This window comes from Entamoeba invadens, assembly GCF_000330505.1.
Source record: "Entamoeba invadens IP1 unplaced genomic scaffold scaff_1105074725347, whole genome shotgun sequence".
Classification (NCBI taxonomy): domain Eukaryota; phylum Evosea; order Mastigamoebida; family Endamoebidae; genus Entamoeba; species Entamoeba invadens.
The window spans coordinates 68,617-87,834 of NW_004440163.1; the positions used below are offsets into that span (position 1 = coordinate 68,617).

Here is a 19,218-nt window from a genome sequence, read left to right on the forward strand (position 1 = left end):
AAACACAAGACAACAACTCAAAAAATAAAATACACAACACAACAGAAACAAAATATCAACCACTCTTTTAACACTTAAAAGACTGTTCTTGGGATGTCTTTTGCCATGTATGGGTCTTTATTGTTGAATGTTTCGTAGTACTCTGGTCTGAGCATATATTCGTTTGAATATGCGTGCGTATTAAAGCGGTTGTAGTAAGGTCTTCGGTAAGGTCCATAGAATCTGTGAGTTGGGATACCATATCCTTGGTGACACAGAGTTGGATACTTCATTCCAAGGTAATTGACTGGGGGATATGTGTATGTGTAGCCCATACTTGGGTAAATTGGTCTTCTCATTGCCATCATGTAAGGGCTCTGTGCCATGAATGGACGACCCATATACATCATTGGGTTATAGACGTTTATCATTGGCACGTAAGGTCTAACCCCTAATGTTGGTGGCAAGATATCCGTTTTGATCATGTCGAGAGCCTTTGCGTCCGTGTCAGCGACAATTGCCTTCTTGACAATCTTTTTAGTTTCTTTCTTGATCGCCTTTTTTACCTCCTTTTTCGCTTCTTTTTTTACTTCTTTTTTCGCTGTTTTTTTCACCTCTTTTTTGACTTCTTCTTTCTTCGGTGGTACAACCTTTCCTGGGGTTCCCAATGGTTTAGCAGTGTGTACCTTTGGTGGTTCGATGTCATCCTTCAATTTGAATTCCTCCTTTTTGTCGTCTTTCTTCTCGACTTTCTTTACCGCTTCTTTCACTTCCTTCTTTGCTTCTTTGACCTTTTTCGAGTCTTTCTCCTTCTGAATTTTGTTGACATTCTCTTTAAATCTCTTTTCAGTCTGCTCATACATTTGTTTCAAGTCAATAAGTTTGTCACCCTTCGGTGGTTCACTGAATGGTTCGGGTCCTCTTACCACCTTCATTATTTTCGCCTCAAGTTCTTCTAACTTGACTTGAGAACCTTCAAACGATGACGACTTCTTCACTTCCTCCATGATCGTGTTGATTTCTTCGCTGTGGTTCTTAATCGAGTCCCCAACTTCAGTCAACTTCTTTCCGACATTCGATATCATGTCGTTAATCTTTTTTTCTTGGTCCTGCGTCAGCGCCAACGCTGATGCAATTAATAAAACTGCTAACAACATTATAATATGTTTTCAAGTTCGTTGATTTTTGCTCATCTATATTTTACTATAAATATACCTTCATATAAATTAAATTTCGTTCTTTAATGCGCATTTGATTTCAAAAATTGAGACCTTTTTCTTCTTTCATTCCAACATTTTTCTTTAAGATTTTATTTCACAAAAACATACTACACATCATCCATTTATAGTATCTTAACTTATATTTGTATAATATCATAGTATATTATACTAATATTATAACATTGAGTAAAATTTAAAATTTGTCCATAATAAAAATCAAAGAATTATTCGTCCTCGTCGTCGGTGGATGGGCAGTCTATTATGTCGTCTGAGTCTTCTTCTTCCTTTGCTCTTTTTTGTTTTTCAAGTTTTGCTCTCAAATGTTTTTCGTACATCTCGTTCCTCATCGCGACAATGTCGTGCTCCAATACTTTGTCGTAGTTCTTTGCCTCGTCACAGATCCTTCGAAGTGTTTCACGTGATGTAACTTCCTTCTCAAGCCCGAGCAAATTGAACATGATGTTCACCTCGTTGTTATTTAAGAATTGTTCCTTCTGTACGTCCATCACTGAAGTGATCAATTGGAACAAAAATACACGTCCGCCTGTAAGGAATTGTTCCATGATATCAAATTCAATTTCAAAGGGGAAGACATGGATCCCAATCGCATTGAAAAACTTCTGACAGAATGTTTCGGGGTATGGCTGTGTTCGAGTGATTTTATTGACAACTTCTGGGGAGATCTCACGAGCAATTGCAATTGCAGAGTATGTGTCTGACGCGTATCCAACTGCTTCAGCTTTCCAATAGCCCGGAATATAAAAATTGCTATGATTCAAGACGGTCATGATTTTGTAGACTTTATTCTCACTCAGTACAAGTCGAAGAAAAGCAGCAACAAGACACATTGCTTGTGCGTAGTCTCCAAAGTCTTTCCACAACTGTGTCAAGAGTACACGAAGTGGTGCCTTGTATTCTTCCGACTTCAATGTTCTTAACACGTCGAGTTCGATGATTCTCCGAATACCTTCAGGGACGTTCTCGATGTGTTCTGGTTGATATTCCTTCACTGGAATATTTTCTGAATGTTTCATCACATTTTCATACCATCGCTCCCCACGCAAAAGAAGCTCTTCAACTTGTGATGTGTTGCCCTCTTGCAAAAAGTCATCGTTCAGTTTTAACAAAGAGTCTTCCGACTCGAGTTTCCAGAAGTCTGTTTGTGTCAACATGTTTTTTTTTAAGTTATTTGATCTTAAAAGTAGGGTTTGACTGTAACTGTTTTTTTTGTGGCATTTTCATTCTTTCGTTCACTTGATGTGTTTTTATATTGTATTTCCACATTTATTAGTAATTTATAATATTTATATAATACAGCTCTAGATTTATATATAAGAAGCCACATCAGAGGTATTAACGTCGTAAATGCTGTTGAGCCAATGGAATAATGACCAATTGAAAAGTGGATATGGAATTAGTATCTAATGGATATAAATAGAAAGAAAAACCTTAAAACAAATGACACAATAATAAATACTAAACGATAGGATGAAGATTTTTGGTTTGAATGATGTGATGTGTTGTTGGAGATACAAAGTCGATAGAGAAATTGTATATCATTTGTGGCAATGAAAATGTGACTGTTCCAAAAAAGAGTGGGAGTTCATTTCTGAATGTCGAGACGACTTGTTGGTCGTTTCTGACAATCACTTCGAAGTTCTTGAGATATGTTGAGTAATTGATACACAACTGATTTAATGATCGCCACCCGACAAACTGAATTGTGTCCTTCTCAGAGTCTTTCAAAGCTATTTTATAGATACCCGACGGTGGAAAGGAATACGTCACAAGCTTAGGATCAATCACTTTACTTCTTGCTTTAAAGTATCTGATTTCGTAGTCAGTAGTTTTCACACCAAAGAGGTCGTCAATATACTTTGGTTCCAAGTTCAAATCACCAACTTCGATATTATATACCAATTGCGTTGTATTGTGCACAATCCACTTCCTTAAAAACTTCTTCTGACTTTTCTCACCCGCTTTGAAGAGTGCAAACCAATCGTTTTGTTTGAGTAGTGGCGGAAACTTCACGACCAAGTATCTGCAGTTGACACTCGACACTTCTTCGACAGACTCGGGCACAATTTCTTCTCCAATTAAAAGTGTTTTTGTGTAGTTCAACAGGCAGCTTTTGTTGTCGTAGAAGTATCGAATCTCATACATCCCACTAACTAGGTTCTCAAACACTATTTCGTCTTTGACTGTTTTGACTCGTTTCTCACGAACATAATTCTCCGACTTTTCCCTATTGATCACAAAAATACCTACCCACGAGTTCTTTGAAAAATCGTCGGGACAAATGTTCAACGACAACACCACTTTATGAAAGTGCACTACATATGTAATTGAATATGCCATGAGTTATGGAGTTTTATTTATCTCCACCAAAGTGAAGATTATTTTTATTTCTTACTTGCATTTGTTATAACTTAATTTCATATTAATATTAAAATACCTTTTGTTTAATATGATTGTTTAATTTATGAAAAATGTGATTGTTTATTATTATAACTATTGGTCGATTCTTGTTTTACAATAAGATCAAATACAAGAATAATATTTAAAAACATTTCTTGTTTTTATTATAAAAAATTATAACTCAATTAACTTATATTAAGTTAACCCATTTAATTAAACTATAGTAAATGATTAAAAAAACAATCGAAAACTGATGATTTCAAATTTAATCATTCAACCCCAAATTTATAAATAATAATAATACAATTTATATTTATAAAACACTTTCATACAAACAACGAACTGTTATAATCAAATTTAAAACACGATGTTTGAATGGGTACTCTTCTTTTTCATTCTCATTGATGTTGTGGTATGTTGGACGTCGTACCTTAAGAAGTTAGATTCTGTAAAGTTAGTGAGTAAACCACTTTTTTGTTTACTCTTAATTGCTTTTGTTTTACTCAGTGTCGAGCCTAAGCCATACGTTCTTTTCTTTTGTGCCGGGCTTTTCAGTTCTTTTATTGGTGATTTGTTTTTGATCAAAGAAGGGTTGGAATGGTTTGCATGTGGTCTTGTGTCCTTTTTAGTTAGCCACATCTGCAACATCATCGGGTATTCCCAAACTCTTCAAATAGGTATTTTTATACCTTCCTTATTTGTCCTCTTAATTGGGACAATCACATCTGTTCCTTTAATGCAAGGTTCAAAGTCCAAGACACAAAAATTGTTTACGCTTCCCGTTCATGTCTATTCATGTGGTTTAACCGGAGGATCATTTTTTGCGTTGTCGACACTGAGCAGTACAGTTGGTGTAAATTGGAATGGAGTATCTTCTGTGATGACTGCTGTCGGGTATTTGTTTTTTGATATTAGTGACGCGGTCTTAGCTTACAACGTCTTTGTCAAAAAGTCGAACCTTACTGCTATTATTATAATAACGACATACCACATCGCTCAGCTTCTATTAATGGGTGGGTTAGTATATAACGAGAAGTACAACGAATTACTTCCCATTTTAATATAATTACTATATTGTTCTCCTTTGAATTAATAATTTTCTATTACTATATTGAAAGGTAAAAACAGAAGTAATAATATTTTCAGTTCAAAGCTGTTCATTCTGCAAGTCACTCAACTCCCCTTTTTGCTCGACAGTGAGTTTGTTCCAAACTGCTTGAATAATGTTCTGAGGGACTTCAGTCGTCCACTTTTTAAGAAGCAGTAAAATCTTCTTTTTGGTGTCTTTGCTGCAAACCTCCTCTTCAACAGCACCAGCACAAAACGACACAAGTCGATAGATGATTTCAGCAGTCTCGTTTTCGTTGTTCGAAGTGATCAAATTTTGGTTTTGCATATCGAAGATGACTTCCACCAACTTTGAATACCCTTCACTGACCGGGAAAAGGCCAATGAAACTTTTCACAAGTGCGTCACGATTTGGAAGTGTTTTGTTGTGCAAAACGATCAACCCTAACGTGGTCACTATTTGTGAATGAAGTTCGAAGTATGCTTTATTCTTTTTACGACTGACTAACTCGCTGATAACATTTAACACTTTTGGAACCAAATTTTGGAACTCGGGGATCTCCAATTCCGCAAAGACTCCCACAAAGAGAATGGCATTGAATGCCACGTCACTCATACTTGATTTCATGTACTCCACAAATTTATCTCCGACATGTGGGATATAGTGGTACAACTTTCCTTTTGAAATGACCGTCCCCATTGCTGAAACAGCAAATGAACATCTCATTTCGTTGTCTTCTTGGTTGAAATAGATCATAATACGTGGGAACAACTTCATGTTAAACGCAGCAAAGAACGTTTGAACGTGATTCTCACATACAGTTCCAAGGACTTGTAACATCTTTTGGAGCCACGTGTCGAAGTTTGCTTGGTCATTCAACATCTCCGCTTCTTCATCGTCCAATTCATCTTCATCTTTATTCATTTTTTCTGATATTTGCTGGACTTCTGTGTTCCCTTCTAAACAGCCAAATAAGAGTTTGTCAAACGACTCAAAGAGAATACCAATCATCTGCGCGTCCAAACTATTCTCGCCAACAGCGCTAATCACATAATTTAAGCAATCCAAGACTACTTCGATATTATCTGATATTCTTTCTGCAACAAGAACTTGACACAAGATATTAACTACTCGATAGTATAATTGCTTGACTTGGTCGGTCTTTCCCATTGCAGCGACTAATGAAGATACAACAACAGGTAAGACTTCACAAGCAGTGATTTTTATAACACTGTTATTCGACTGCAAGAAGGGAGACACTATCGCAAACGTCTTTTCAGCAAACACTGCGTAACTGCCTTTAAGATAGTCTGCTATCTTTTTCACTGAAAGCAACAAGAACTTTTTCTCTGAGGTAATGACGTTCGTGACGTTGATAACATTTGTTTGATCTTTATTGTCGAGAGTGATTGGCAGCGCAATTCTCTCAAAGACGATGGTCATGAATTTCTCAAGATTTGGATGTATCGCTTTAGTTGGAGAGTCGACCAATCGACACAACGCCGACATTGCATATGGAAGTAATGGGTCTTCAATTCCAATTGGTTGTTTGAACAACTCCAACAACGTCGTGTACAATATGTCTTGGATGTTTGGGAAAAACTGTGGGTTCAATTTCGAGTTAAATATCGACATCATTTCGATGATCTTTCCTTTAGTTTCCGATGAGTGGTAATCTTTACAAGTTGGTAGAATGGCAGCAAACACTGTTTGGAACGATTGGTAATACGTTGCCATTTGTGGAGTAGCCAACAATGTGATAAAGACCAATGAAGTCAATGCAGATGATTTCAATGAAAAGTCCGAATTTGAGCCCAAGAGCACAAGCATTGATTCTACTAGTGTTGGGAGTGCCGGGATGATCTTTTGTTTCGAATCTTCCAAATTCTCCAACAGTGATTGTAATGAGAAACACGCCCGTTCTTGAACTCTTTTATACTTCGACTTCACACACAACGTGAGTGCTTTCACTATTACATCAAAGTGCATTCGAATCATGATATGGGGGAACGTATCCAAAAGTTCTTCAATGAGATCTAAAAACGCGTACACCACTAACGGCTGATCGTCTTGTGTTGCTGCAAATCCAAGTTGTAATAATTCCGTGATGTTACTTTTGATCACAAACTTCCCTCTTGGAACGACTTGTGAAAATGCACTGAGTGCTGCAAATCTATGAGGCCAGTCATTCCTTTTTATGAACTCAAGACATTGCGCAAACAATGTGTCTCTCAGTGGTTTTCCACCAACCGTTCCTGTCAATGTTTCAATAGCGTCTTGTGCATATTCAAATAAGGTATCCCCAGTGTCTTCGTCCAACCAGTCTTGTACATCCGCATCTGTCACTGAAGCCAACCAATTCAAAAGAATGACTAAGACCTTTTGTAAATAGTCAGTCTTCTTAAAACTTGCTGGATAAGCCTCTATCAAGACTAAAATAACTTCCATAGCTCCTGACTTGACCATTCCATCATAGTTGGATGTACAGATTTGAAGCAAATTTTCGGAGACAGCTGGCAGTATTGGTTTGAAAAAGAATTGTGAAAATTGTGTAAGTTCCTGTAAGTCTTCCAATATGTTATTCACTTCTTCAAAATTATTATTAGCTAACAATGATTGCATCGTCTGCGCTATCAGGGGATATAACTCGTAAAACTTTTTGCCTTCAGCGGTCTTCTCGAGGAAGACTGCAGTGTTTGAAATAAAGGTGATAGCTTTCAGTCTTAATGGGAGGGAATCAATTGATAGACATCTTGCCAAGTATGTTTTGAGTTCGGAGACGTGTGACAAAATGAGTTGTGATTCCGGATGGATGGTAGACTTTCCTAACGCATCGAGAGCAATACACTGTTGGATTATATTTTGTTCTTGAGTCAATGCAAAGAGGAATTGGATATAATTTGGCCATGGTAAATTTTCTTGTTGAATTGCCAATGCAAAAGTGGTCACGACTGTTGAAAGAAGTGGGACTAAATGAAGGTCGTTCTCGACTTTACAATTGATTGCTATTGCGTTGCACATCTCAAGAAGTAATTGGTCAGGAATTACTGCGCGCAATTGTGGAATTTTGACCAACATGTTGTTGACTATTGTGAGAGCTATAACTCGCAACTACGGGGTAAGGTATTTCAGTCAATATCAAATCAAAAACAAACGTTTGGGGGATTCTTAGATTCAGCATTTGAATAAGTGAGAACTTGTGGTAGAAACACGCTTGGATTTTGTTTAAGTTGTTCCACTAAGACATCCGCCTTTTTTCGTGTTTCATTGTCAGGGCTCATTGAAGCCTGTAAAATCGCGGTGAGATCGGCCATAGAGTGATACTGTTTTTTCTGTTTAAAAAAATTTGTTTTTTAAGAGGGTTTGATATACCATTATTTTGATTTCAAATGTTTTATTTTTTTTGTATTTGTTCAATAAACACAACATGGAATTTTTCAAATGCGTTTTTTCATGTGTATATTATAGTTTGTTAATAATTTCAAAATAGTTTTATTCATAATTAGTTAAGTTAAAGTAAACTATAATTTATACAATAAATAATTAAAATAATATTATTTTTAATAAACATAGTTTAAAACTAGTTTTGAATTGTATTAAATTAACTATAAATAAATTAATGAATAAACTAGAACAAACTCATTATTATGATTTTATACTGATTTTAGTTGTTGTTTTAACAACTACTGTTTTTCAAAATTAAAGTTACACAACGCTGGTTATTATTAACACAGTTAATACAAACCCGGTGCTTTTTCATAAAATATTTGTTTTTACATCAGAATACAATTAAAGAATAGACGTAACATAATTAACACTAAAATACAAGGATAGTAGTTGTTTTTTAATTATCGAAAAAAACCATATTCTTTTCCACAAAACAATTAACATAACAAGAGCTTTTAAAGAAATTTGAAATAAAATTAAATTAATGATGTGACGATTCAAGTCAAGGCAATTTTGAATTAGTGGTAATTCAAAACACATTTATCAATTCAAATGGTAACAAGAAGCAAAAAATGGTCAATCAAATACCACCGAAGATATACCCAAGTGAAAACGAAAACAGTTTCTTCTTTTCACAAAAAGAAACTTCAACTTATTATTACAAACCATTTCCAATGGGACAGTCAATCACGCGCAAATACGCGTTTTATCCTCCCAAAAACACATACACACTCGAGGACTTTCCAATGTGCCGAATTAACAATCGGCACGTTCCTTATTACACAATTCAAGCAACAACCCCTACGCGGGCTTGGGTCATCTTTTCCCATGGCAATGCAGAGGATATATCAATATCCTATCACCACCTCAAGATATTTTCAAATATTATATCGGCCAATATCATCGGATATGATTACAGAGGCTACGGAACCAATGCTGGCGAACCAACCGAAGCAGACTGTAAACAAGACCTTCTTGCTATTTTCACTATGGTCATCAACGAGATGCAAATCCCAATACAAAACATAATCCTTATGGGTCACTCTATCGGGTGCGGTCCAACACTTTGGCTCGCAAGAGAAATACAGAACGGGAAAATGGCGAAGAAAGGGTTGCCTGGGGTTGTTGGTGCTGTTGTGTCCGTGAGTGGATTTACTTCATGTTGTGCTGTAGTGGATAGACGGTTGAGTTACATTCCATTCACCGATATGTTCGACAACGAAAACTCGGTCGCGCCACTTCGAATGCCTTTGTTCATAGCACATGGGAATAACGATGAAATCATTAATGTGTCGCACGCAATCAGACTCTGGGATGACGTGAAGTATAAAGAGAACGGTTCGCTCTTTATAGTTGATGGCTGCGATCATAATAGCATCTTGGGTAACGTTGAATTTCAAACCGCGTTGGTGTCTTTCCTCGAGGAGTATTTTGTGAAAAGAATTGTTTGATTGTTTATGTGCTCAGTTTTCAAAGATCTCAAAAATCGAATACATCAAAGTTGCACTTAAATTATAAACTAATTAATTTTAATTGATTATAATTAAATTGTTAATTGCAAACAAACAATCTATTTTGCAGTAATTTGTGAATGGTTTTTTAATAAAAAGTGAAAGTTCACATCTACCACTGAACAACCACTTATCCTCAAAAATATGGTTGATTATAGTATTCTTCTAGTAATAAGAAATAATTGTTATAACAAAAATTTAGTAAACATTTAGTTTACAAAACCATAAAAACGAAAGAAGACAATAGTCTCATTTTAATAAACAAAAAGTGAAAGTTTGTTCAACAATAAAAAAAATGAAGTAAAAAATGGGAAAAACTAACATATGGTATTGCTTTTGAGTTTTAAATATCGGAGTGTAATCTCGCACCCAACATTATAAACATAGTATATAGACATATTAGATTCCGATAAAAAAATGTTGTAACTTGAGTGAGATTACCAAAGCGGAACGGTTAAACAGAAGGGGAGAAAAAAGTAGGAAAACTAGTCAGATTTTAGACATGAAGGTGACTGTGTTACACCCACACACAGGCGGTGTTCACGTCTGGGAACACATGCGAACGAACTGGATGAAGTACGGAAAGGTCCCACTCAATCTCTCTGTGTGTCGCACGTTCTCGCTTTCAACGCTCCAGAACTCCGACGTTGTTGTCATCGGAGACGTTGCGGGAGCGCCTTATCAGTTCACGCCAGAAGAGATTAGTGTGATCCAACAGTACGCCACACTTGGGACTAAAAAGCACTTATTGGCGACGTACGCAGCTTTTTATCATCAAGAAGGACCACAACACAGACTGCATGTATATGATAACAGGGCACTTGCGCCCCTCTTTGGGATACCGGCAGACACGCAGCTGACAACAAGAAGGCTGGAAGAGTCAATTACGTATGACACTGTGCCAACTAAAATCCTCTGGGATGAAATCCCAAACCCATTTTTATCTTACGGTTACTCCTCTTCGCAGGTCCCCTTCACACAGCAAAAATGGATCGACGGAGAAAAGACGGTGGTGCCGCTTTTACCAACAGCGTCCGTGGTGGCAAAATCTCGCGATGGAGTTTGTGTAATTGTAAAAAACATAACCGAGACGTTTTCGTCTCTCTTTGTTTCAAGTATGCCTGAATACGAGTCCCTTGTGGGGCAAAACATCGACTGTCAGTTTCTTTACAACGCGTTTCTATTTCTTGTGAGACAAAGTTTGTTTTTTGTTTGGTTAATGGAGATTAACAAAAAGATGTGGACATTTCGCTGACCCATCTCTGCATTGGCGCACTCAAACCCGAGACCGATTTGTTCGTTTTGCCTAAGACACTTGTTGAAATGGTTGCCACACAAAACCCTGAAAGAAAAACGGAGGAGTTTTCGTTATCTAATCCGTAATGTTTGATTATCAAGTCTTTGTTTTTTGGATAACTTTTTAACTTCTTGATTTTGTAATTAATTAATTAATTATTTTATTATTAGAATTATTAGAATGAAATGATAATAATTTTGAATAATTTCAACAATAAAATAAACACATGAGTCTGTCTTATAACGTTACAGTCTTATTTGGTTGTTTTTGTCTTTTAAATAGTTAAATTTTTCTGTTTTTTTCAATTTTTATCGATTTTAAATATATTTAATCCTAAAAATGCAATAATTATCTGGTAAAATAAAGGGATTTTTTTAATTAACGAAAATTGTCTTTTTATTTTTGAAAATTATCCAAAATATCATAAATTATCCCAATTCAATCCAATTATTTACAATTAATTGTAATTATCTAGACATAATAGATAATTATCTTAAATTATTAAATTTTATCAACAATATTATTCAACATTATCTTTATTAAAATGTAATTATCCACATTTTATTTAAATCAAAAATAAAAACAAAGCATTCTTTTTTAAAAAACCAACTATTTATTAAAAATAAAATGAGTAACTCGGCTATGGTTTACATAGACGCAAGAGAACCTGTTGTTAAAGAACAATTTATAGATAGCGCACCAGAACCACTTCCTGGTAATCCTCCAACAAGTACAACCTCGGTTCCATTTATTGTACCAATGCCGCCCCCAAAAAACGAGGAAGACCAAAAATGATCAGAGAGGGACCCACTCCATTGTCAACGAGTATTACCAAACCTAGAAAACCGTATATCAGAATTACATTAGAGGCGAAAAAAGGCTAATCGCATTTTGGAGAAAAAATGGAGACGAATGGCAACTAGGCGAATATGCCTCCAAATGTGGGATTCCAAACGACAATTGTAAGTCATTGTTGACCAAGTTAAGAAAGGGAGATAGTATATTGCCAAAGAACCATTATAATAAAAAAAGTCGTGTGACTCCATATCAAGTATAGGTAGGAAGACTTTTGGAGAATGACTCTACGACAAAGGTGCATCAGATGAGAGAATACATAAAGGGAATGATGGTAATGGATGACATTGTAAATGTCGAAGACATTGTAGAAATCCGAGAAGAAACGTTTAAAGAAATTGTTGAGCACCCGGAAATTATTGTGGGAATAGACAAAAAAATGGAAAAGAAAAACAAGATCGTTCCATCTATTACGTCTATTACAAATTTTATGAGAGGAAAAACTGGTGTTGATGAAGACAGAGAACTTCCGATATTGAGTTTTAAAAGAGAGACTACAAGAGGTGCTGAATCGAACTCGGAAGTAAACAAAGACAAAAGAATAAATGCTATTCAAAAATTGTACGCAAGAATGTGCGAGGGATACTCGTGGGTGTGTTTGGACGAAACTTTATGGAGAATAGCTACGACGAGTGCGTACGGATGGAGTGAACGTAGAAAGAAGTGCTTTATAACAAAAAGTAAAAGGGGGCTTCGATTGACAAGTGTATGTGCAATAGATGTAAACGGAATGAGTTATTGTGATATTGTTAATGGAATTAACGACAAGCCTTTATTCAACACGTATTTTAAAAGACTCATGCAATATTATGATCAGAGAAACGTTCGCGTTGTTTTTTTTTGGTGTGATAACTGTGGAATACACAACGACATCGAGGAACTTGTTATTGGCACTCGTCATTGTGTAGTGTTTAACGCCGCATACTCGCAAGAGTTAAATCCCATAGAAAATATATTTGGAATTTGGAAACGAAGAGCAGAACGAGAAATACGTACATGGACAACACTTGAATCTTTACTGGAAAAACTTAGTAATGCGTTCACTTCAATTGAAACCCCAGATGTTGTAGCCTCGTTAGAGCGTTGCAGAAATACAGTATGGCAGAAAGTTTTTAGTCGAGATAATTTATAAGTTGGTTTCTTTTTGATATTTCGAATGATATTTTTTTATTATTGAAAATATCCTGTCAACCTAAATAATTAATTTTTAAATTATAAAAAAATGTTATCAATAAACATTTTTGTTGTTTTTATTTTTGATTTAAATAAAATGTGGATAATTACATTTTAATAAAGATAATGTTGAATAATATTGTTGATAAAATTTAATAATTTAAGATAATTATCTATTATGTCTAGATAATTACAATTAATTGTAAATAATTGGATTGAATTGGGATAATTTATGATATTTTGGATAATTTTCAAAAATAAAAAGACAATTTTCGTTAATTAAAAAAATCCCTTTATTTTACCAGATAATTATTGCATTTTTAGGATTAAATATATTTAAAATCGATAAAAATTGAAAAAAACAGAAAAATTTAACTATTTAAAAGACAAAAACAACCAAATAAGACTGTATCTGATGTACAAAAAATAGCTTTATTTTGTCTAAACATCGGGCATTAGGCAAAACGTGAAAAAAACCGAAACAATTGGGATGGATTTTTGGGAAGACTTCCCGAAATATTTGATTTCCGATTTTCCAAAAGATACCAGATAACGTTAAAAGACAGACTGTACAAATAAATTAATAACTTTATTATATAAAAGTATAATTCTTATTATTAGCATTCTAATAAAAAGAATTAATACATAACAATACAATAAGTACTATTAATTATATTATATTATCTATTTATAAACTAATAACTTATTTTGTTTTTATTGGTTGGATTACACCCGAAAAACTAAACTTATTTATCGCAAACAGAAAGTATTTTTATTTTTAATTGGAGTTATCTATTTATAAAAAAAATTTTCAGAACAAAATAAAAAATTTCCCATTTTTGCGGTAAATAGTCATTTGTTATTTTGTACAAAAATTTTAAAAAGTGTGTGAATTTTTTATTCAAAAAAATACATTAATGCTGATATTGGTAAAACCCAAAAGTATTTCTTTGACAATATTTCATTTCTTTTCTGTTGATTGTTTACATTTTTTTTTATTGTTGAAAAAGTCCATTTCTAACTTCTTTTATTGTTCAGCATATTTTACTGATAATTACCATAATGAAATGCAGTATGTTTTCACACTATTATTTTGGTCTATGATTACTTTAATACAATAAATGCCTAAGAACACTATTAATAAAGTTTTCCTTTTTTTGTTAAATAAATATAAGGAATATGCCTAAAAGGTTGGGCAAAACTTCTAAAATTACACTCAGAGTTATTTGGAGAAGAATAATGTATTTATTTTTGAAGCATCAATGTTTAAAACCAGGGATATTTGGGTATATTTTCAAAGTGACAATATCCTGGAAAGTTGCGATGAAATACCACTCAATTTATCGAGAAAACCTATAAATTTCCCATTCAACTGGCAAAAAAAGCTTTTGTGGTTACTATTATAAATAAACAACGCAAAATTTGAAGTGTCGAATTGGATCTTTAAAACACGAATTCAACACATTGTGAATGAAACCCGTGCAAAACAATGGGATGGTATATTGCTTCATGCCAACTGGGTGCATTCAAACAAACACTCCCATCATTGGAAATGTGCAGACCGGTAATTACATATTGTGTGATGTTGGTGGTGATGCAGAGTGTGTGATTAAAAGAGCAAAAGCAATTGGTCTTACGAATTGTATTGCAGTGTTTTTTACGCATGGCCACTACGACCATATTGCCGGCGCCCATGACATTAAAAAACTGACCAACGCCCCACTTTGCATCAACAGAAACGACGAGTATTTATACAACCAGGTCGAGATGCAAAGAAAGTCCTTTACCCTTCCCGAAGTCGAGCAACCCCCACAAATCGACTTTTTGATGAACGAAGGTGACTCCATAAATATCGATGGAATTGTTGGTGTCTTGATTCACACGCCAGGTCACTCACCAGGGTCCTCTTGTTTATATTTTCACCAACAGAATTTGTTGGTCACTGGAGATACTTTATTCGAAGGGTCTTGTGGGAGAACTGATTTATGGGATGGCAACGCAAGACTTATGAAAGATTCAATCATTAACAAACTTTTCACGTTACCGAAAGAGACGATTGTGATACCGGGACATGGTTCAAGAACTACCACTATTGGGAAGGAGTCAAAGTCAAATTTGATTTCTTCTGTCGCTTGAAGAGGCATTTGTTTGTATTCAACTTTAAATAACGTTTCATTCCTTTTATTGTTTTGCCTTTATTGTCTCGAAACATAGCAACGGAACACTCAATTAATGGTACGTCTTGTACTTAATCTTCTGTTTCTTTTGCTCTTGTTGTGGTGCTGCAGGTTGCTGTGCCATACCTGGTAATGCACTTGTCATATTATATAACAAATAAATAGAATATCCCACAACAACAATATAGAGATACATCGCAAAGAATGAAAACGACGACAACAATTGAATAAACGAAGTGAAGTAAATGATGTCATGGACAAACTCTAATAACCCTTCTTGTGATAAATCAGAACCACAGTCAAGTAACTCGCCCTCAGAATACACTGGGCGACTGATCATATACGTGTAAAGAAATGGGAGTGTTTGAAATAGGGTGTTGACAACAAACACAAAATAAGCAGTGCCGTTCAATGTCCCACGAAGGAATCGCCAAAACACAAAGAAAAAGATTGTTGGAAGAATGAAACAGAGAGAAATCACAATTTTCTGCTTGTTGTTTTGAACTGTTTTCTTCTGTGAGTTGTTTGCCATATCATTTCTTAGTTCTTTTTGACTAATTGTTGTCTATATAATAAATTTTTAATAAAATGTATTATGTTATAACATTTAAAACTATAGAATACTGTTAACCATTAATTTACCATTAATAAATTAATACGATAGTTTCACATTACAATTAAATTTTTCATTAATTTATTTTAAAATATAGTTTAATCAAAAAAAACTATAACATATAGTAAAAAATATAAATAGTATAATTTGAAAATGGTGTTAATTCAATGGAATTATATTGGTGCATACATCCGAAACATCAATTGGCATTGCAATCCAAAATACACAATAAACGTTGTTGTTGGAAATATGAAAAAATCGAATTATATTTATTATATTATAAAATATATATTATAATGTAATTAATAAATTCCAGTATATTTGTTTAAAATTAGTAATAACAAAACACTCTAATATTATCTGTTTACGATACCTCGTATCGAATAAGAAATAGTAACCCAAAATACCCGAAAATGTTCGATTACAAAGTGACATTTTTTATTTCCAATAGTGCTTTTGTAAGTAAAAAAGAGGAAGAAAAAACCCTTTTCAAAACTCGCTCAACAGACGATGATAAGTGCGGAGAATGAATCCATGAAGGTTGTTATCATCGGTGATTCGAGTTTGTCTTTTCAATTCGCTATAGAATGTCGAGTGTGTCTAATATTCAGATGTTGGTAAAACGTCGATTATTTCACGTTTAATGTTCAATCAATTTTCCGCAGGGGGTGCCACTGTTGCTGCTGTATTTCATCACATGATCTTAGACACGGAGATTGCGTCATATTCATTAGATCTATGGGACACTGGTTTGTTGCTATTATTAAATTGATAGTTTCATTATTTTGAAGTAAAAGTAGTGACAAAAAGCTGGACAAGAGAAATATCATTCAGTCGTTGAGAATTATTTTCGAGGCGCATCTGGGGGTGTTGTTGTGTTTGATGTGACAGACCCTCACAGTTTGAGCAATGTGCGTGTATGGTGTGAGCAACTCAAGCGTGTGTGTCCCGATGCAAAAGTGATGGTCATTGCAAATAAAAACGACTGTGAGTGGAGAGTAAAAAAAGATGATGTCGACAACGTAGTGAAAATAACAAATGCTTTATACTTCGAGACTTCTGCCAAGAGTGGTGAAAGTTTGTGTCTTGGGTTTTGATTTGTTAAGAAATTAAAATTGACTAACAGATGTCAAAAAGTCTTTTATTGAGTTGGCCTGCGTTATGCGTCCAAAGGAGGTGAATTGTGATGGAATCGACTTGAGTCGGGGAGACCATCAAGATGGATATGATTGTTGTTGATATTCTCTTGGGAGTTGTATTGTATTAATTATAGTAAATTAATAGGTTCAATATACTTTTTTTTTAAAAGAATTTAAACGTGATTTATTGAATAAAACTATAGTTTATTATATTTATAATACAAAACCAATACAACTAATTAACATATTAAATAAGAAAGAATAAAAATATAAAGTCAAATGGTTAACTCTAACCAATATAGTAATATATAAAAGGTTTTATTAAATTAAAACCTACACTAGAAATCAAGAAAGAAATGAGCGACGACTGGGATTGGGACAATGGAGACGACGAGACATCTTTTCGCACTCCTTGTCTATTTTGTAAAGAGTTTAATGACTTAGATAAAGTGTTGGAACACTTACAAACGGCGCACCAATTAGGGTTTCAGACGTTATTTCAAATCTGCGACGGGAATCAGTACAACTATTTCAAGTTGATCAATTACATCCGAAAGCACAAATTATCTCCGCAATCTGTGTTAAGTTTCGATAAGTCTTTTTTTAATACCGAGGAGAGTATGAAGTACATTAAACCGACTATCGACAACGATGGTTTTTTAATGATCGATGCGGAGTGGTGTGACCCCGAAACTGGAATGGCCAATGTCGAACATCCAATGGATGAGCTTGAAGATGACGTTGTGAAAGAAATGATGGCAATCAAAAAGGAGGATGACATGCGAATGGAAGAAGATGAAAAAATAGACGACGAGAGCGATGATTGATTTTTGTTTTGTTTTTTTCCAAACTGAGAAGAGTTTTGAAACTGATAAAACAAATCAATGCTTTGGTTTTGGGTGGTGTTGTTGATTCAACTTTCCCTCGATGTCGCATTTTGGTTATCATGCAAATGGGTGTGGTCTCTAAGTTTATATCTTGACTCTTTTGCTGATAATTACTTTGCTGATCATATTACTGTTATATATTGCTTCTCTGTCGCTGTTTCACTTTACGTTTATCAATTCATTAAAGCAGGATCACTTGAAAATATGTTTCGAATGGAATTAAACCCATCGTTTGTTATTATACTATTATAGTAATTACATATATTTAAAAAAAGGAGAACAGAAGTTGACTACTTTGGAATCCACTCTACAACTGTCGCTCGTATCATGTGGAGCTTTGGAGTGGTTTTAATGTATCACTCCTCTTTTGGACTTGCGTTATGGGGTGGGTATATTGGAGTGTCACTTATCGCAACACTAGTCATAGAGTTCGAGTTCGTCATCCCACGGTTTTTCCTAATGGAGTACTCTCTTGTTTTTGGAAGAGCACGAATTTTCTCTCACAAAGAGCCTTCAAAAGAGTATTGAGTTCAAGAATCAGAAACTGTTGCTTTATTATAATTTTACTCTTATTTTGATTTTTTAAACATGTCTAATCAAATTATAGTTTCATGAATGAATTGATTCATGTTAAATTTATATCAGATATCCCGGTAACAAAGGGATGTCTCAACTTATGACCTTGACAAGAATAGATAAGAAAAAGATCACCGACAAACAATAAAATCAAATTGGTCAACTGTTTCGAGGAACTGCTTGTTTAGTTCAAATGTTACGAAAAAAGCGGGAGTATTAAAGCATTAATAATTATATATTTATAGCAAACATGTAAAACTATACCCCTTTATGGCATTTTTACTATTATTTAAACCATCGATTTCTGTTAGTTTGTTCCTTCATATATTAAATAAATATAAGTAAAAATATTATTATTATTAGTTTCTTCACAAAAGGGTTTGTAAAACGAGTTTTAATTTTTAATTTTATAATCATATTTTTTAAAAATTACCAACGAGCAATAACATGCAGTTTGTCATCGAAAAAAAGACTGTTAACCAACGGCTGTTGTCTTATCATTACCAAATCATTCTAATATCAGCCAATCGTTTGAGAATAGATGTGTTTCGGGTGTGATTAAAACTCAATATTTTACATGGGAAAATTCGGGAAAACTACGCAATGCAAACCCACTATTACCACAAATAGAAAGAACTATAAAAAGTCAACAATTAACTATTGATCAACTAGAAAGGAACTTCAATCAAGATCCAAAAATATCCACAAAAATCAAAGCGAAAATACGATTAGAAAAAACAAAAGAAAAAACAACCTCAAAAACGTGGAGGAACTATTAATTGAAGCGGGAATTGGAAAAGCATTCGACGTTTTTAACAATGAATCACCAATTGGCACTGAATGTCAAGCCATATGTA

General features: G+C 34.3%; 12 protein-coding genes across 12 annotated transcripts; 7 read left to right on the forward strand and 5 right to left on the reverse strand.

The window, feature by feature from the left end:
* Positions 1 to 74: 74 nt before the first annotated feature.
* On the reverse strand, positions 75 to 1,136 carry EIN_411070 (hypothetical protein; the record flags this gene model as incomplete). The annotated part of the gene is made up of 1 exon (XM_004254477.1): positions 75 to 1,136. One exon carries the CDS (start codon positions 1,134 to 1,136, stop codon positions 75 to 77), a length of 1,062 nt encoding a protein of 353 aa, XP_004254525.1.
* A 287-nt stretch (positions 1,137 to 1,423) lies between these two features.
* Positions 1,424 to 2,371, reverse strand: EIN_411080 (hypothetical protein; the record flags this gene model as incomplete). The annotated part of the gene is made up of 1 exon (XM_004254478.1): positions 1,424 to 2,371. The coding sequence occupies one exon, from the start codon at positions 2,369 to 2,371 to the stop codon at positions 1,424 to 1,426; it is 948 nt and encodes a 315-aa protein (XP_004254526.1).
* A 304-nt stretch (positions 2,372 to 2,675) lies between these two features.
* Positions 2,676 to 3,557, reverse strand: EIN_411090 (hypothetical protein; the record flags this gene model as incomplete). The annotated part of the gene is made up of 1 exon (XM_004254479.1): positions 2,676 to 3,557. One exon carries the CDS (start codon positions 3,555 to 3,557, stop codon positions 2,676 to 2,678), a length of 882 nt encoding a protein of 293 aa, XP_004254527.1.
* Positions 3,558 to 3,984: 427 nt separating this feature from the next.
* EIN_411100 (hypothetical protein) lies at positions 3,985 to 4,683 on the forward strand (the record flags this gene model as incomplete). The annotated part of the gene is made up of 1 exon (XM_004254480.1): positions 3,985 to 4,683. The coding sequence occupies one exon, from the start codon at positions 3,985 to 3,987 to the stop codon at positions 4,681 to 4,683; it is 699 nt and encodes a 232-aa protein (XP_004254528.1).
* Positions 4,684 to 4,764: 81 nt separating this feature from the next.
* Positions 4,765 to 8,000, reverse strand: EIN_411110 (importin beta-3 subunit, putative; the record flags this gene model as incomplete). The annotated part of the gene is made up of 2 exons (XM_004254481.1): positions 4,765 to 7,797; positions 7,842 to 8,000. 2 exons carry the CDS (start codon positions 7,998 to 8,000, stop codon positions 4,765 to 4,767), a joined length of 3,192 nt encoding a protein of 1,063 aa, XP_004254529.1.
* Positions 8,001 to 8,879: 879 nt separating this feature from the next.
* EIN_411120 (hypothetical protein) lies at positions 8,880 to 9,584 on the forward strand (the record flags this gene model as incomplete). The annotated part of the gene is made up of 1 exon (XM_004254482.1): positions 8,880 to 9,584. One exon carries the CDS (start codon positions 8,880 to 8,882, stop codon positions 9,582 to 9,584), a length of 705 nt encoding a protein of 234 aa, XP_004254530.1.
* A 562-nt stretch (positions 9,585 to 10,146) lies between these two features.
* On the forward strand, positions 10,147 to 11,027 carry EIN_411130 (hypothetical protein; the record flags this gene model as incomplete). The annotated part of the gene is made up of 2 exons (XM_004254483.1): positions 10,147 to 10,843; positions 10,882 to 11,027. The coding sequence occupies 2 exons, from the start codon at positions 10,147 to 10,149 to the stop codon at positions 11,025 to 11,027; spliced, it is 843 nt and encodes a 280-aa protein (XP_004254531.1).
* A 3,412-nt stretch (positions 11,028 to 14,439) lies between these two features.
* Positions 14,440 to 15,105, forward strand: EIN_411140 (beta lactamase domain, putative; the record flags this gene model as incomplete). Its single annotated transcript, XM_004254484.1, has 1 exon — positions 14,440 to 15,105. One exon carries the CDS (start codon positions 14,440 to 14,442, stop codon positions 15,103 to 15,105), a length of 666 nt encoding a protein of 221 aa, XP_004254532.1.
* Positions 15,106 to 15,198: 93 nt separating this feature from the next.
* Positions 15,199 to 15,678, reverse strand: EIN_411150 (hypothetical protein; the record flags this gene model as incomplete). The annotated part of the gene is made up of 1 exon (XM_004254485.1): positions 15,199 to 15,678. One exon carries the CDS (start codon positions 15,676 to 15,678, stop codon positions 15,199 to 15,201), a length of 480 nt encoding a protein of 159 aa, XP_004254533.1.
* A 591-nt stretch (positions 15,679 to 16,269) lies between these two features.
* Positions 16,270 to 16,998, forward strand: EIN_411160 (GTP-binding protein ypt5, putative; the record flags this gene model as incomplete). The annotated part of the gene is made up of 4 exons (XM_004254486.1): positions 16,270 to 16,321; positions 16,371 to 16,508; positions 16,570 to 16,836; positions 16,886 to 16,998. The coding sequence occupies 4 exons, from the start codon at positions 16,270 to 16,272 to the stop codon at positions 16,996 to 16,998; spliced, it is 570 nt and encodes a 189-aa protein (XP_004254534.1).
* A 256-nt stretch (positions 16,999 to 17,254) lies between these two features.
* EIN_411170 (hypothetical protein) lies at positions 17,255 to 17,725 on the forward strand (the record flags this gene model as incomplete). The annotated part of the gene is made up of 1 exon (XM_004254487.1): positions 17,255 to 17,725. The coding sequence occupies one exon, from the start codon at positions 17,255 to 17,257 to the stop codon at positions 17,723 to 17,725; it is 471 nt and encodes a 156-aa protein (XP_004254535.1).
* Positions 17,726 to 17,782: 57 nt separating this feature from the next.
* EIN_411180 (hypothetical protein) lies at positions 17,783 to 18,313 on the forward strand (the record flags this gene model as incomplete). Its single annotated transcript, XM_004254488.1, has 2 exons — positions 17,783 to 18,015; positions 18,061 to 18,313. The coding sequence occupies 2 exons, from the start codon at positions 17,783 to 17,785 to the stop codon at positions 18,311 to 18,313; spliced, it is 486 nt and encodes a 161-aa protein (XP_004254536.1).
* Between the last annotated feature and the right edge of the window lie 905 nt (positions 18,314 to 19,218).